The sequence below is a fragment of the Maylandia zebra genome, linkage group LG7 (genome assembly GCF_041146795.1).
Source record: "Maylandia zebra isolate NMK-2024a linkage group LG7, Mzebra_GT3a, whole genome shotgun sequence".
NCBI classification, from domain to species: domain Eukaryota; kingdom Metazoa; phylum Chordata; class Actinopteri; order Cichliformes; family Cichlidae; genus Maylandia; species Maylandia zebra.
In genome coordinates this window covers 51892261-51905972 of record NC_135173.1, presented here as the reverse complement: position 1 = coordinate 51905972, position 13712 = coordinate 51892261, and the positions used below count along the sequence as shown (strand labels likewise).

General features: G+C 44.5%; 1 protein-coding gene across 12 annotated transcripts in view; it reads right to left on the bottom strand.

Moving 5' to 3' along the window:
• Positions 1-6: 6 nt before the first annotated feature.
• The window catches only part of cdk5rap2 (CDK5 regulatory subunit associated protein 2), a 34030-nt gene continuing 20324 nt past the window's right edge, over positions 7-13712 (bottom strand). For 8 of the 12 annotated variants that reach the window (XM_004549774.5, XM_004549775.5, XM_004549777.6 and 5 more), the window contains 20 exons: positions 12182-13697; positions 11909-12010; positions 11335-11483; positions 9647-10050; positions 7626-7858; positions 7104-7155; positions 5860-6032; positions 5006-5353; positions 4712-4837; positions 4516-4632; positions 4140-4329; positions 3430-3551; positions 2465-2677; positions 2258-2341; positions 1875-2137; positions 1642-1791; positions 1410-1548; positions 1130-1176; positions 942-996; positions 7-539 (listed from right to left, as the gene is read on the bottom strand). In XM_004549774.5, coding sequence (XP_004549831.3) covers positions 394-539; positions 942-996; positions 1130-1176; positions 1410-1548; positions 1642-1791; positions 1875-2137; positions 2258-2341; positions 2465-2677; positions 3430-3551; positions 4140-4329; positions 4516-4632; positions 4712-4837; positions 5006-5353; positions 5860-6032; positions 7104-7155; positions 7626-7858; positions 9647-10050; positions 11335-11483; positions 11909-12010; positions 12182-13697 — 4629 coding nt within the window. In that variant the 3' untranslated portion in view covers positions 7-393. The remainder of the gene's footprint in view (positions 540-941; positions 997-1129; positions 1177-1409; positions 1549-1641; positions 1792-1874; positions 2138-2257; positions 2342-2464; positions 2678-3429; positions 3552-4139; positions 4330-4515; positions 4633-4711; positions 4838-5005; positions 5354-5859; positions 6033-7103; positions 7156-7625; positions 7859-9646; positions 10051-11334; positions 11484-11908; positions 12011-12181; positions 13698-13712) is intronic. The other 4 variants (XM_004549772.6, XM_004549771.6, XM_004549773.6 and 1 more) reach the window with 4 other exon arrangements.

Genomic DNA, 13712 nt, shown 5'->3' with positions numbered 1-13712 from the left:
GAAGGCTTCAGCATTCAGTTTATTTTACTGCATTTGCACATACTTGCTAGAACACAGTTGATCTAAACAATCCTGTACATAAACTGACAGGTGACGACAACAAGTAAAAACTGGAAGTCAGTAATAAAATACAGTCATGTTGTCATATGCGTCATATAAAACGAATAAAAGGAAAATATCTGAATAGCACAGATCATTTACAGAGGCATACTCTTGCATTTAAAGAACTTTTACAACTTCAGTACCTTTTTATAGAAATCAAAGTAAAGGCGGGGCATGTGCAATAAGGTAGGAAAAGCTTAGCTTTCTAAGGTTAAGGTGACAGTTTTACAGCAGGACGGAAAGGCAGGATGCAGACTGGGAAGCTGCTGCGTCAGTGCTTTGCTGGCACCTTTAGTAGCTGCATTGCAAAGAGTTGTCGCTGTTGGGATCCTCCGAGGATTCAGAGTGCCTCTCTGAAGTCTGCCTGGAGACTGGGGCATTCGTCTGCTCAGGCTGAGGGTCTGTAGTGTCTACTACTGGCCATTGACTGGGACTTCCTGAAAAGAGAAGTTGAGGTTGTACAGTAAAAAAAACAAACAAAAAAAAACGACTGGCTTTAATGGTCACTTTACACCTTTGGCCACAAACATGCAGGATAAACAAAAACAATGCTTAAGGCACAAAAAATATTTCAAGTAAGTTTTCCAATCTTATCTCCAGACACATGCATCTGTCATCTTGTTAAATGAATAGTTGCAAAGTTAAAAGTATGTTTGCTGTAAGGTCACGCAAAACACACCCCTGTGAGCGTAAATCAAAAAGCCTAACACAGTCCATACAGTGTTAGGAGGACACAGTTGTAGGTATGATCCTCCCAACAACTGTGTCTCATTACACGTTTAAATTCTGGTATTTGCTTCATGCAGGAGAAACAACCAGAGCAACGCATCCACACTAACCTTCGTCTGGTCCTCCAGACAGGCCTTTCAGGCCAAACTGGGTACAGTAATTTGTCTACCGATATTTCACAGAGAGGAAAAAAGGGGGAAAAGAGGAGTAATTCACTAATGGAGAAAATACCACTGTGGGTAACAGCATTAGTCTGACATATTATAACTGGGTCATACACTTCTTACTGTAGGCGTACCTCTAAATTCCCCCTGGCTTTCTTCAACACTCCATGGGTCAGAGACACTACAAAGGACAAAAATAAAACAATTCATTTCCACAGTCTTGTATAATTATACCGGTATCAAGACCTGACATTTACTTTATAAAATAATATCACACAAAGAAAAACTACAAAACAGGAGCAGAGAGACTGACTTGACAAATACTTCCATCAATAAACTCAAATAGCTGCAAAACTGCTTCAACCACACATTTCATCTTCTGTGCAGCTTAAAAGTAAAAGCAGATGAACTTACACTGATCGATGATGACTCTCTCCATTCCCTCTTTGAGCTGGTTGGTGGTGCGGAGACGCTTGATGGCTCCGCTCAGCATCCTCTCCTGCTGAGACAGCCGGCTCTTCAGTCGGGCTATCTCATTTCTCAGCAGCTCATCCTGATTTGGAGGATAGCAGGAAAGAAAGGATTTGGTCTGCAGATGTTTAACTGGAGAGCCCGGATACACAATGTGTGCTGTGCGTGTGTTTACCTGCTGGTTGTTGCAGCTGTCTCTTGCTATGTTCCCAACTGGCAAAGATACTCTCCACACCAGTTTGAGCAGTCGGCCAGCCTCCTCCAGCACCTGGTGCATGGTGTTAATGCTGCAGGATAAACTCTTCAGATGCTGCTGTTCAATCACCTACAAAGATGTGGACAGGCTAACATCACGTTTCTACTTTCTGTAAAGTTCAGCCTATTTAAACCTCACGATGAGCTCCCCACCTTGTTGTCACAGCCCTGCTGTTGAAGCGTGTGCAGGCACTCCTGCAGTTGCATGTCCATACTGCGTGACAGCTTCCGGCCGTCTGAGATCTGCTTGCGGAGCGCGTTGTAGTCTTCAATCAAGCCCAAAATGTGGCGCCCATTGCGGCTCGCCCACATCCGGTGACCCGGCACCAGCCGAGAGGGAGCACCGGAAATGCTGTCCCCAGAGCTGCTGCTGACCGAGCCACCATCCACCTCTGAGAGAGATTGATATCTCACATCTGAAAAGATCCAACATAGCAGATCCAAGATCCAGAGACTTCAAATGTCACCAGTCTGTATTTGCTTTCATAGAAATATGTGATTTGGCTTCAGGACCAGCTTTGAAGAGCTTTTCTTACCGTGGTGGATGCTGGTGTGTTCTCTGTGAGTCTGGAACGAGTGATGGACAGTGTCTTCTCGGCCCGGCGACCTGCCCCCTTCATCTAAGAGTGATAAAAAATAAATAAGCAAATGAAACACCTGACCTGCCATGACCTGGCAGTGCCTACGTGGCCTTCTGAATCCATCAAAGCTCATCGGCATGCAGGAACGTGCTTTCCGTTTACCTGGAGAGGACAGCAGATAGTTAATGTTGATGGTTTCAGAGCGGCCGGGTCCTCTGAGCAGCTGCTCCTCCAGTCTCTGCCGCAGAGCCGTGTTGGTCTGGATGCTCCTCTCCAGCTGAAGCCTCAAGTGTCTGATCTCTGACAGCAGCTCGGCCAGGTCCACTGAGCCGGAGGAAGCGTGAGTGGACGGCTCCTGGGCCACCTCGCTGGATTCTGCACGCCGAATGAGAAAGAAATATCCTCCTGTTAGTGACGCTGAGGCTGAGAACTGCTGCAACCCCACAGGTACATTTCTACAAACTTGTGGTCAGATATTTTTATTCGCATGTGAGAAATAAGAACAAAAGAATAAAAAATAAAAAAATCCAAATCAAACTGAATCTGAAAAAATAAATGCTGCAAAATTACACGTCTGGTGTGTAAAGGCCTTAAATTTGATCATGTCAGCCAACAGGAACATTTCGCATATAAATTATTGTGAATGTTGGCTGATAAGGGTTGAGAAACTGTAGTGCAGGAATTCCAAACAGGATTTGAAGTTAATTGAAATTTGATGGTGTCACCATTACTTAGTTTATACAGTGTCAAATCTGGTGGACAAAGTGCAATCAAAAGATTCTGCAAATACACCCATAAATGCTAAAAACAAAACTGAATACAAGTTTGGAGGGTTTCCTCTTGAAGATGATCTCCTTGTCTCCCTCTTTACTGCCCCCATGTGGCCATGTTTCATCCAAAAAAAACCAATACACCAGTTATTAGCCAATATCATTAGACATTCTCATTACAATCTATCATCTTGTCAGTACACCAATCCAAACATGATCCAAAATTTTTTCTATACAACAAAAAGTAAAAGTTTCTTCCTCCAATACTCGTGCAAGCTGCTGGAAAATCTGACTACAGCACAAACATTTCAGAAGAACTCCAGCTACTGAAAAACAAAAACGGAAATCGTGCAGTACCGTTGTATTTGTTAGACTCGCTCTTTATTTTTTCGTAAACTTGCAGCTCCACCCGCAGCGTCTGGAGGAGATGTTGGGAGTCGGACAGCTGCTGCCTCTGGAGCTTCACCTCGCACTGCAACCTGGAGACAGTGATTGAAAGCGCAGCCAACACTTATTAAGAAATTCAGCCTAAAGTGATGCCTTGCCTTTAAAATTCGATATATTAAAAAAATTTATATTGTATGTATGTATGTATATTTATACATACATATATACATACATACATACATACATACATACATACATATTATATATAGGCACACACATATAAAACAGAAACACTACCTACAACAAGCCTAACGTGTATACATTAGACAAAGTGACACACTCAGGTGAATGAAAGGGAGAGGAGATCTGACAGTAATCTACACTCCTGGTTTCGAGTGTCAGCCTCATGTCAGCAGGACCCGTGGCAAGAGGTCACATACCATCACTGTTAGCATCGTGTGCATGTGTGTGTTCACGGATGAGCCTTCAAGTGATGAGCTCAGGTTTCAGAGACATACTAACAGTAAGGAATAATGGCAACAGTAATGACTTTTTAGAATGGCCATTAGTAGCTATGTGGAATGTCAGGTTACACAAATGAGTGCTTTAATGACATTAAGCGTGTGGTGTAGAAATGTGTGCTCCCCATCAGGACTGATGTTGTGTGTGTGTGTGTGTACCTGTGCAGCTCCTCCCTGCTGCGGTGCAGTGAATCCTGCAGCTGGGAGTTTTCCCGGCTGCTGTGCTCCAGTCGCTCCTGCAGTTGGCTGTTTTCCTGCCTCAGAGCTTCACACTCCCTCCTGCTCTGCTCCAGTTTGGCCGTCCGCCTGGCCAGGGTCTCCCGGAGCTTCTCATTCTCCTTCTGCTTGTCTGGAGGAAATAAAGGTTGTAAACCTTGTTAAGTATGTAATTCCCGGAGATAATGGAAAAATATTTAGGGTATTATAGATCAGCATCAACAAGGACAACAAAAGAAATTAGCATCCGTTTCTCTCCTCTTCTTTTTTTCTTACTGAAAATCATGTGATTTTTAACTAAACATAAGAAGAGCGATACCTCTGGATGCCATGCTGAGCTGTTCCTTCAGAGTTTGGTTTTGTCCCCAGAGGAATCGCACCTCCTGAGTCAGCTGACCCTGCTCCTCGTTGCCGTGGATGAAGATGTTGGTGGCTGCTGGACATGGCACATACACATGTTGGACATGTGGAAACAAAAGACCCTAAATAGTCAAAGACAGTTTTTTGGTGTGTACCTGGGTCTTTTTCCACTTCAGCTAGTCTCCTCTCCAGCTGCTCCCTGAGACGGTCGTTGGTGCGAATACTTTCCTCCAGACGTTGTCGCAAAGCTCTGATCTCCTGTAGATGCTCTGCCAGCAGGTCTAACAGACACACGTGGATAAAGCACATTTAAAGGGAAATTCCATGTCGTTTTTTTACTTCTTTACATTAGCAACAAACTCACACAGCTCATATAATTAACAACATTTCTCTATATAATGTAGTCATTAACTGACATGCTAATCAGCCTACTATTGCTTTATATTTACCTGAATTCATCGTATGAGGCTGTCCTCCAGCATTCCTTTGTGCGCTCGTGTCTCCATCTTGTTTCTGTGCCTTTGTTTGAGGCCCTGAGCCCTCCTGGTCGTGCCCTTGTTCCTGCTCCTGATGATGGGAGGTGGTCTGGGCCATGATAGAGCGATGCAGGTCCAGTTCGCTGCGTAGGGTGGCGTTAAGCTCCTCGCTGCTCCTCAGCTGCTCCTGCAGCCGCCCGTTCTCCCTATGCAGGCCCTGCAGTCTGCCGCCAGCATCTCTGTGACCGGACACACCTTTGTCCTGAGCTCCTCCTATAGGTGACACAGTTGCACCCGTCCAATCAGGGTGTAATTGTTGACCTGAACGTGCACAGGAAGACAACAACACATGTGTAATCCAACACTTCAAATCCAAATTGCATATTATTATTATTATTCTTTGTCTCCAGGTGCTTCTAAAGGACTTCACTTGTCTCTGCAATAGCCTCTTGGTCACAAAATATCAGAAGATTGAAACAGATATGTGCCACTGAATAATGCAACTTTAAGTGGCAGTGGATTGAAACTGGACACCTCCTCTGGCATTGGCTGGCAAGCTTTGTCCTGCAGAACGCCTCACTGCAACAGAAAGGATCTGAGTGGACAATAAGTGGTATTACAGGCAGGCACTAGACTGCCTGCGCACGTAGAAGAGGAGCCGTTTGATCTCAATGACTGTGCAACGGGCAAGAAGGGAAGAAAATATGCATTTTTAATGAAGCAAACTGAATTAATCCTAGTCTGGCACAAAATCTCCAGCAGTATCAGGGGTAAAACTCTGACAAAAGGCTTCTGAGACTTAAAGCATTGGATCCAGAAATACTTACTGTGGGTTCGATTGCCACCTTGTGTGGTTGGGCTGCTGTGGCAGGAGGAAGAAGTCCTGTCTGAGTGGGACAGATCAGAGTGAGAGCTGTGGTGGCTGCTGAGACTCTGGCGTCTAATCTGGCTCTGCAGGCTCTGGATGAGACGGTTCTTCTCCTGCAGCTCTTTAGCCAACCTGGAAGGAGAAGGAATGATGCGTGTTAACACCAGTCGGGAGGCCTCGGTATGACTGCTGGGAGAGAAAAAGGAACAGCAACCCCAAAAAGTAAAGAAAACTATGTTCCTAAAACCAGCGGGCTTCAAACAACACACAGCTGGGAAATCTGACACAGGAGCTCACGGCAAACGTCATGCTGTCTGGATCAAACCCACTCACAGGTCCAGCTGCTCCCTGGTGCAATCAGCCAGGGTGAGGTTTTGCTGGACGAGCAGGGCGACGTGCTGCTGCAGCAGCTCTCTCTCACCCTCTAGCTCCAGACGCAGATAATCTATCTCCTGCTGGATTCTACACAAGCTTTCAGGAGGACCTCTCATGCACTCCTCATAGGACAGCAGTGATTGTGATGTCTGCTGAAGCTCCCCAAAACTGCCACATCAGTAGTAATATGGATTAATGCGCGTGGCTCTGAGCAACCTTAATTTATAATTTGATACAAGTGTGTGGTTAAAAAATGCATTACCTATTCATATCAAGGATGGAAGGATACAATTATTGTACTGTGTCCAAAACAAACAAATTGCAATTTTGCAAGTCTACAGTTATTATTGTTGTATTAACTGCTCACTTAGAGCATTTGCTGCCAATAAAAAGGTAAAAAAGTCAAAGTTTAAGATGGCTATGATGTGAAACTGAAAGCATGGGGAATACAGAGTGACAATATTGACCCAGTGATGGGCAGCAGAGCCTTAATTTACTTCTGGCTGACACAGAAACAAAATAGGTCAACAGCAGGACAGTTATTCACGTGCACAGCCCAGGGTCATAATGCAAATAGCTGGGGGCAGTTTTAAAAGGGTCATAATATGACAAACATCTCAAAGAGCTCAGCTAATGACCCAAAAATACAGTCGCACATGTGACCTTAACAAAGGGACTACAGTCTAGGTCACTAGAAGGATGGAAAAGTAAACACCAGCTTTTTTTTTTAAAAAAAGGAGCCAATTTCTCATCATATAACATATATATGTGATAAATGTTTCACCCACTGTTGCATACACTAAAAATAAAGAAATAATGTATTTGTACCTGCGAGACAATTCAAGAGCTGGCACATCCTCATTATCCAGATGAGTCTCTCCTACAAGACAGAAAAAGACGCTGTCATGGACGTGTCTGTACAAATCAGTTACGAGTGGCTGCTCTTCTGTCTTTGTTTCTCTTCTGGTGGCGTCTGTTTTCCCCTTGTTAGACTGTCAAGTCAAGTTTGTACCCGCCCATAATTTTAACAACTGCCTTTAAAACTACTCTTTGATAATGAAGGAAATCATCAGTAAGTTAATTGATCACCATATCAAGTAATTTCTTTCATTAAAATAATGCCCTCCATGCTCTAAAATGGCTTTGCTGTAACTGCACTTGTCTCCTTCAATCATTATACTACCACGGCACTAACACACATCCTCCAAGCACACTAAGTAAATACTGTCGCATAACCACAAATACACGTCTGCAGTGATGGCAGATACTACACAAACAACACCTCATCATGGATCTATATAATAATTTAGGCAAAGCAACTACTACAATTACGATGACGGCAGCAGCTACCTTTGTCCAGCCGTCCCTCCAGCCTGTCCAGAATGCTCAGGCTCTTGTCCAGCTGCTCTTTAACCACCTCTCCCATGTAGCAGTCGACCTTTTCAGCCTGCAGCAGCTCTTTGAAGGCCTGGTTCAGCTCTTCCAGCTGCCGCCGGTGCAGGGCTCCCAGCCTGCGGCTCTCCTTGATCTGCTGCCTCAGCTGCGAGAGCTCTCGGGCCTGTGACTTCACAAGGGAGTCCAGGCTGTGGAGAAGACCAAATTAGGGACAATTTAAAAAAAGAAGGAAAGAAAAAGAGCATGCAGATTTTCCACCTTCCTCTTGTGTTAGGGTTGGCACCAACCCATTTTAAATTTCAAATGCATAGAAAAAAAAAAAAAATCACAAACATTTGTTTATTGTATCAAGGCTTTTTGACTTTGTCAGGAACCTCTATTTCTACAAAATAAAACCAAAAAAATATTTTCACTAAATTATAAAATGCCCTAGTTGAAATTATGACCTTTGTGTTGTTAGGGTTGGTTTCGACCCAGGTATAATATTATGAGTATAAAGCAATAATTAAAGCCAAAACTGAAATCATAAGTGCACTGTCAGCTAAAACATTGACAGCAAGCTCCTCTCCTAATCATATGAGCTTTAGGGGATTCTTGTTTTGCGTGTTTTTTGCAGTATACCTGCACAAAAACAAAACAAAATAAAGACGGGACATGTCAAGACATGTGAGGTGAATTCACTCATTTGAGTGGCCATTTGACTTCCAGAGTGCACATTTACAATTTGCAGCATACAAAAATGAGAAGATTCACAGTGAGCCAAGTTCTGCATCATATTTTTGGTGAAAATGAAGGAGAGTACACAGAGCAGCGATTCAGATGGGCAGGTTTCTAGGAGGAAGACAATGTGGACTATCATCCAGAAGACACAGACACATCTGATCAGAGGTGGAGGTCGCTGGTGCTGAAGCTACTCCTGCTGAAAGATTCAAGTCCAAAAATGGTAATATATTTTGGAGCTCAGTACCTCATGATCTACATAGCAGGGCAGCTGCTGCAAATGTCATCAAAATGACCCCTGGAATCACAAGGTTTGCTCTGACCAAAGTCAGTGACATCAAGAGATGTTTTGAGCTATTTATGCCATTGTCACTAAAAAGAATCATCATTACTATGATGAACCTTGAAGGAGAAAAAAAAGTCCATAGCGACATGATGAGGAATACCTGGATGCTTTCATTGGTGTTCTTCTTGCTGGAGTGTACAGATGCTGCAATGAGGCCACTGATAGTCTATGGGACGCATCAACAGGCAGAGATATTTTCTGGGCAACGATGTCACTTCACACATTTGATATCATTTTGATTCAAGAGTCATCAGATTTGACAACAAAGAGATCAGACCGAGGTCTGACAAGCTTGCTCCCATCAGGGATGTCTGGGAGAGATGGGTGCAGCTTCTTCCACTGATGTTCATCCCAGGGCCAGAGGTGACAGTGGATGAACGTCTTGTCCACTTTTTGAGGAAAATGCCCCTACCGGCAATACATACCCAGTAAGCCAGGTAAATACGGCAGAAAAATCTGGGAAGCCTGTGATGCAAAAACCAACTATGGCTGGAATGTACAGATTTTCACAGTCAAAGCTGCGAGTGGCATCCCTGAGAAGAAACAATGAAAATGTGTGGTCGTCGATATGACCACTGGACTGCAGGATCACAATATCAGCTGTGATATTTTTTTTTTTTTTTTTTTTTAATTGAAATCGAGGGGTATAGTGAAAAAAAAAAGACCCAGAGGCCCACACCGAAAGTATTAAAACCAACATTTTCATGGATAAGGAAGTCTAACAAGATAACCAAGAGATGAGAAACAAATTGGATGATCACTTATTGTTTTTAGTGTATTTTATAGCTGATTTAATTCACGGGTCAAAACCGACCCGTTAACATAAGAGATGATAACAGAAAGCTAACACAAGAGGAGGGTTAAAGTAAAGAAGGTGAAGTACTAATAAAACACTTCAAAGATGGTTAACCTAGCAGGTGATGTGGAGCGGCTGCGGGATGGCTGCAGTTGTTCACTGATGCTTCTGCTCAGCCTCCTCTCTCCTTCCAGCTCCATATTTACCCGGCTGCTTTTATCCTTAATTGCCTGGTTCTCCCCAGCCTTCTTCCCCCTTAGCTGCCCACTTCTGTGGCTGCCATCTTGACTACGGTCGTCTTTCTGTGCACCCTCTTGATCCTTGATCACAGACGGGTCTGAGGTGTTGTTGACCAAGTCACTGGAGAGGGAGTTCCTATGCAGAAGGCTCTGCATTTGGAGGATTAGTTTTGTCTGGTTTTCCAGCTGGACCTTGAGCTCTTTGACTTGTCCCTGAAGCTGCAGTGGGTCCTCAGAAACACCATACTCACTATAGACCTGCAGACCTTTCAGACTCACCTAAAAATAAAATAGATGGAAGAAGGTTCAGATTTTGAAAGTGAAAGTGAAAACTAATGTTAAATGGAATCAAACCAGTAACACATGCTGTAACTTCTGATCATTGTTGTTACACTGTTGATTCTCACAAAGCTGTTTAAAATGACTGTAATGTATGTAAATGTTCTCAAACACACCTTATTCTCATTTCTTGATACATGTATTTATTTTTAGAATCTGCTTGAGTTGCCTTATACACCCATCAGTTATAACATTATGACCACCTGCCTAATATTGTGTTGGTCCTCTTTTTGCCATCAAAACATCTCTGACCCGTCAAGGCATGGACTTCACTAAACCCATGTGCTGTGGTGTCTCGCACCAAAAGATCCTTCAGGTCCTGTGAGTTGTGAGATGGGGCCTCCATGGATCGGGTCTTTGGCCAACACATCCCACAGATGCTCACCTATATTGAGATCTGGGTAATTTGGAGGCCAAGTCAACACCTCAAACTCACTCCTGAACCATTTTGGGAGGACGCATTGTCCTGCTGACGGAGGCCACAGCCATCAGGGAATACCGCTTCCATGAAAGGGTGCACATGATCTGCAAAAACGCTTAGGTAGGTGATATGGATCAAAGTAACAACCACATGGATGGAATAAGTTAAGTTTTCCCAGCAGAACATTATCCAAAGCATCACACTGCCTCCTCTGCGTCTTCTTCCCATAGTGCATTCATCATTTAAAGTGATTCATCATCTTCTTCCATCGCTCCACGCTCCAGTTCTGAGGCTCACGAGTCCGTTGTAATCGGTGATGGACAGCAGTCAGAGACTTGAGCTACGGTAGCTCGTTTGTTGGACTGGACCACAGGGACCAGACTCTGCTTCCCATGTGCATGAAAGAGCCTTGGATGTCCTTGTCAAACACGCTCAAATCCTCACGCTTGCCCATTTTCCCAAAATATTCACTTGCTCCCTAATATATTCCATCCTCTAACAGGTGCCATGATGAAGAGATAATCAGTGTTATTCACTTGACTGCTGTATGAATCATGGTTCATAATAATGTATTTATCTTACACTAGGCCTTGGTAAACCTAAGACCCAGTCCTCCTCTATTCTAATTGGTCGTCACTCAACAAACAGAAGGTTTGAGCAGCAGGAGGACTCCTGTGTTCACAGACACAGCTCTGCATCTGAGCTAACCACAGTAGTGACATTCCCCATCATTCCCTAGTGAACTTTGCTGTGGAGTGCTGGGAGTGAGGAACAAGATAATAAGCAAATAATAAGATAAATACCTTGGCTGAGCTGAGAGCTGGGGAAGTAGGGTATGGGGTGCTGGAGGTTGAGTCCAGATTTTCAGTAGAGGAGAAATTGGCCTGTTCGTGTTTCAACAGGGAAGGCAGACTGGAGCCACTGCAACTAGGGTTTACCCCAACCTCTAAATCTGGCAACACAGGAAGCACAAAAACATTAGACTATGGGGAGGAGTCCAGTGCAAGTTGTAGAAAATAAACAGTGTTTGAGCAGTGTGAGGAAAGAAGTCATTTGTGATACAGCCAAATTTGAATAGGACAAGAAATCAAGGTAAAAGGTTAATGAGTGCTCAAAAGACATTCCCAAACCTTAAGTGAAAACATGCATGAATAGAGACAGCCCATTCAAATTTAGGAAGGGTGAAGAAAATTCCACAGTTAAAAACCAGAAAAAGACTGTGTGGTTACGGAGACCCAGGCAGAAAATATTTTTCAGAGACAGCGTGCCCTTGTTCACTCCTCATGCATACATTCTACATTAAGAGAAGCTGTCCACACTTGAGATTAGTATCCACTCAGCAGACAGACATGCAGAGTCTGTCTGAAGGCTGTCTACCTGTGCTACTGCTCTCTTCCCTATCGTTCTCACTCTTGCCACTGGTTTCGTAACCCAGGTCCTGCAAATCCACCTGCACGCCTTTGTCATCCTGCTCAGGAGCTGGCATTGGAAGCAATATATGTTTGGTTAGGAAGAAATCAATCAAGGAGTTCACATATGTCTCTATCACTACTTATGTTGTTCCTGACCAAACTGGGATTTGCAGTATCACAAAATCGTTTGAATTACTGTGGACAAGCACATGTAGAAGAAAGCTGCTCAACAGCTTACCTTTCTTTATCATTTCAGGAGAGGATGTACTGGTAAGAGCAGTGGCCAGTTTCGCCTCCAGGCTTTTACATGCCTTCTTCTTCTCCCTCAGTGCTTTGTGCAGTGTTTCCAGTTCAACCTGAACACTTGGCGGTAACCCTTTGCCGTCCTGCACTGCCCTGTGGGCTTCCCTCTCCATTTTGTGACCCCTCTCTTCTTGCAGGGAAGCCTGGAGCTCAGATATCCTCTGAGAGTAATCACTGAAGACCTCATAGAGAAGACAGAGATGGCGATGAAGCTCTAGTACCTTTGTTCCAGTTGAAGCAGTAGACAGGTTGTTGCTGGGTTCGGAGATTGGTGGGGCAGTTTCTCCAAGTTGCTCCCGCTCTTGGAGGGCTCTCTGAAGTTTGTCTAAATTTATCTGCAAGTCAGAGCTGATCTGGGATCTGCCAGCAGTCACGGAGCCAGAATTTGTGCAGTGTGCTGCTAAAGAGGCAACAGCGGACTCTGTTGCACTAAAGCAGTTCCTTAGAACATCAATCGCCTCTTGATTTAAACTAGTATCAGGACTGTGGTGTTCCTTTTCCTCATTTTCTTTAAGTGACTCTGCTGCTACTCTGTCACTGGTGTATCCGTGTTGTGCAGTAGCATTTGTGGCCCTCAGTTTTTCTTGCAGCTCTGCATTGAGCCTATTCTGCTCCCAAAGTGCTTCTTGCAAAGAGTCTGCATGACGCTGCAGCTCACGCAGAGAGTCCTCGGTACCTTGAAGCACCCCTCCGGTGCTTTCTTCCTTTGGAGAGCTATGCAGCTGCTGCAAAGCTCCCTCAATCCTTTGACAAAGATCGCTGATTTCAGGATTCTTTTCTTGGCTTTCTGCAGAGCTGATGACTTTCTCTGCCAAATTCAGAAGCTCTATGAGCTGGTTGTTGAACTCCTCTTTCTGCTGCAAGGCTTTCTGCAGCTCAACGCATCTACCATGGAGAGACGCATCAGAACCCACAGAACCAGAACCTGTGTGTGAACCAAATCCACCCTGGCTGTCCAGACTGCAGGCAGTCAGATAAGCGATGGTAGATTCTGCTGCCTGTAAAGCCTCTACGTACTGGGAGTTCAGTCTGTCTTTCTCCCGGAGCTGTGCATGAAGTTCTTCCCAATCAGCAAGCTGCTCACTCAGCTTGTTGATCAGTGCTTCTTTCTCCTGGCACTCCTGGTGGAGAAGTTCCAGCTGAGTATATAGTCCAGAATCATCTTGGGTGTGATCCAGTGATGCTCTGGCTTCAGAGCCCTTGTCGGATCCCACTGGACTACAGCTACGATTAGGGTATCCAAGGGTGGCGGAAGGGGAAGTGCTGTGCTGGAGTGATGTGTGAGTGTCAGAGTCTGTGTGTACATGCTGGTCAGACCAGTAGACATCATCTGAATCAAGGTGCTGAAGTCCATCAGTTTTGAGCTGCTCGGAGCTTCCAGGCTTCCTGCTGCTGCTGTTAGACTCCACCCTCAGCCTCACAGGCACAGGAAGGCGAGATCTGCCTCCAGACTACAATTTAAACAA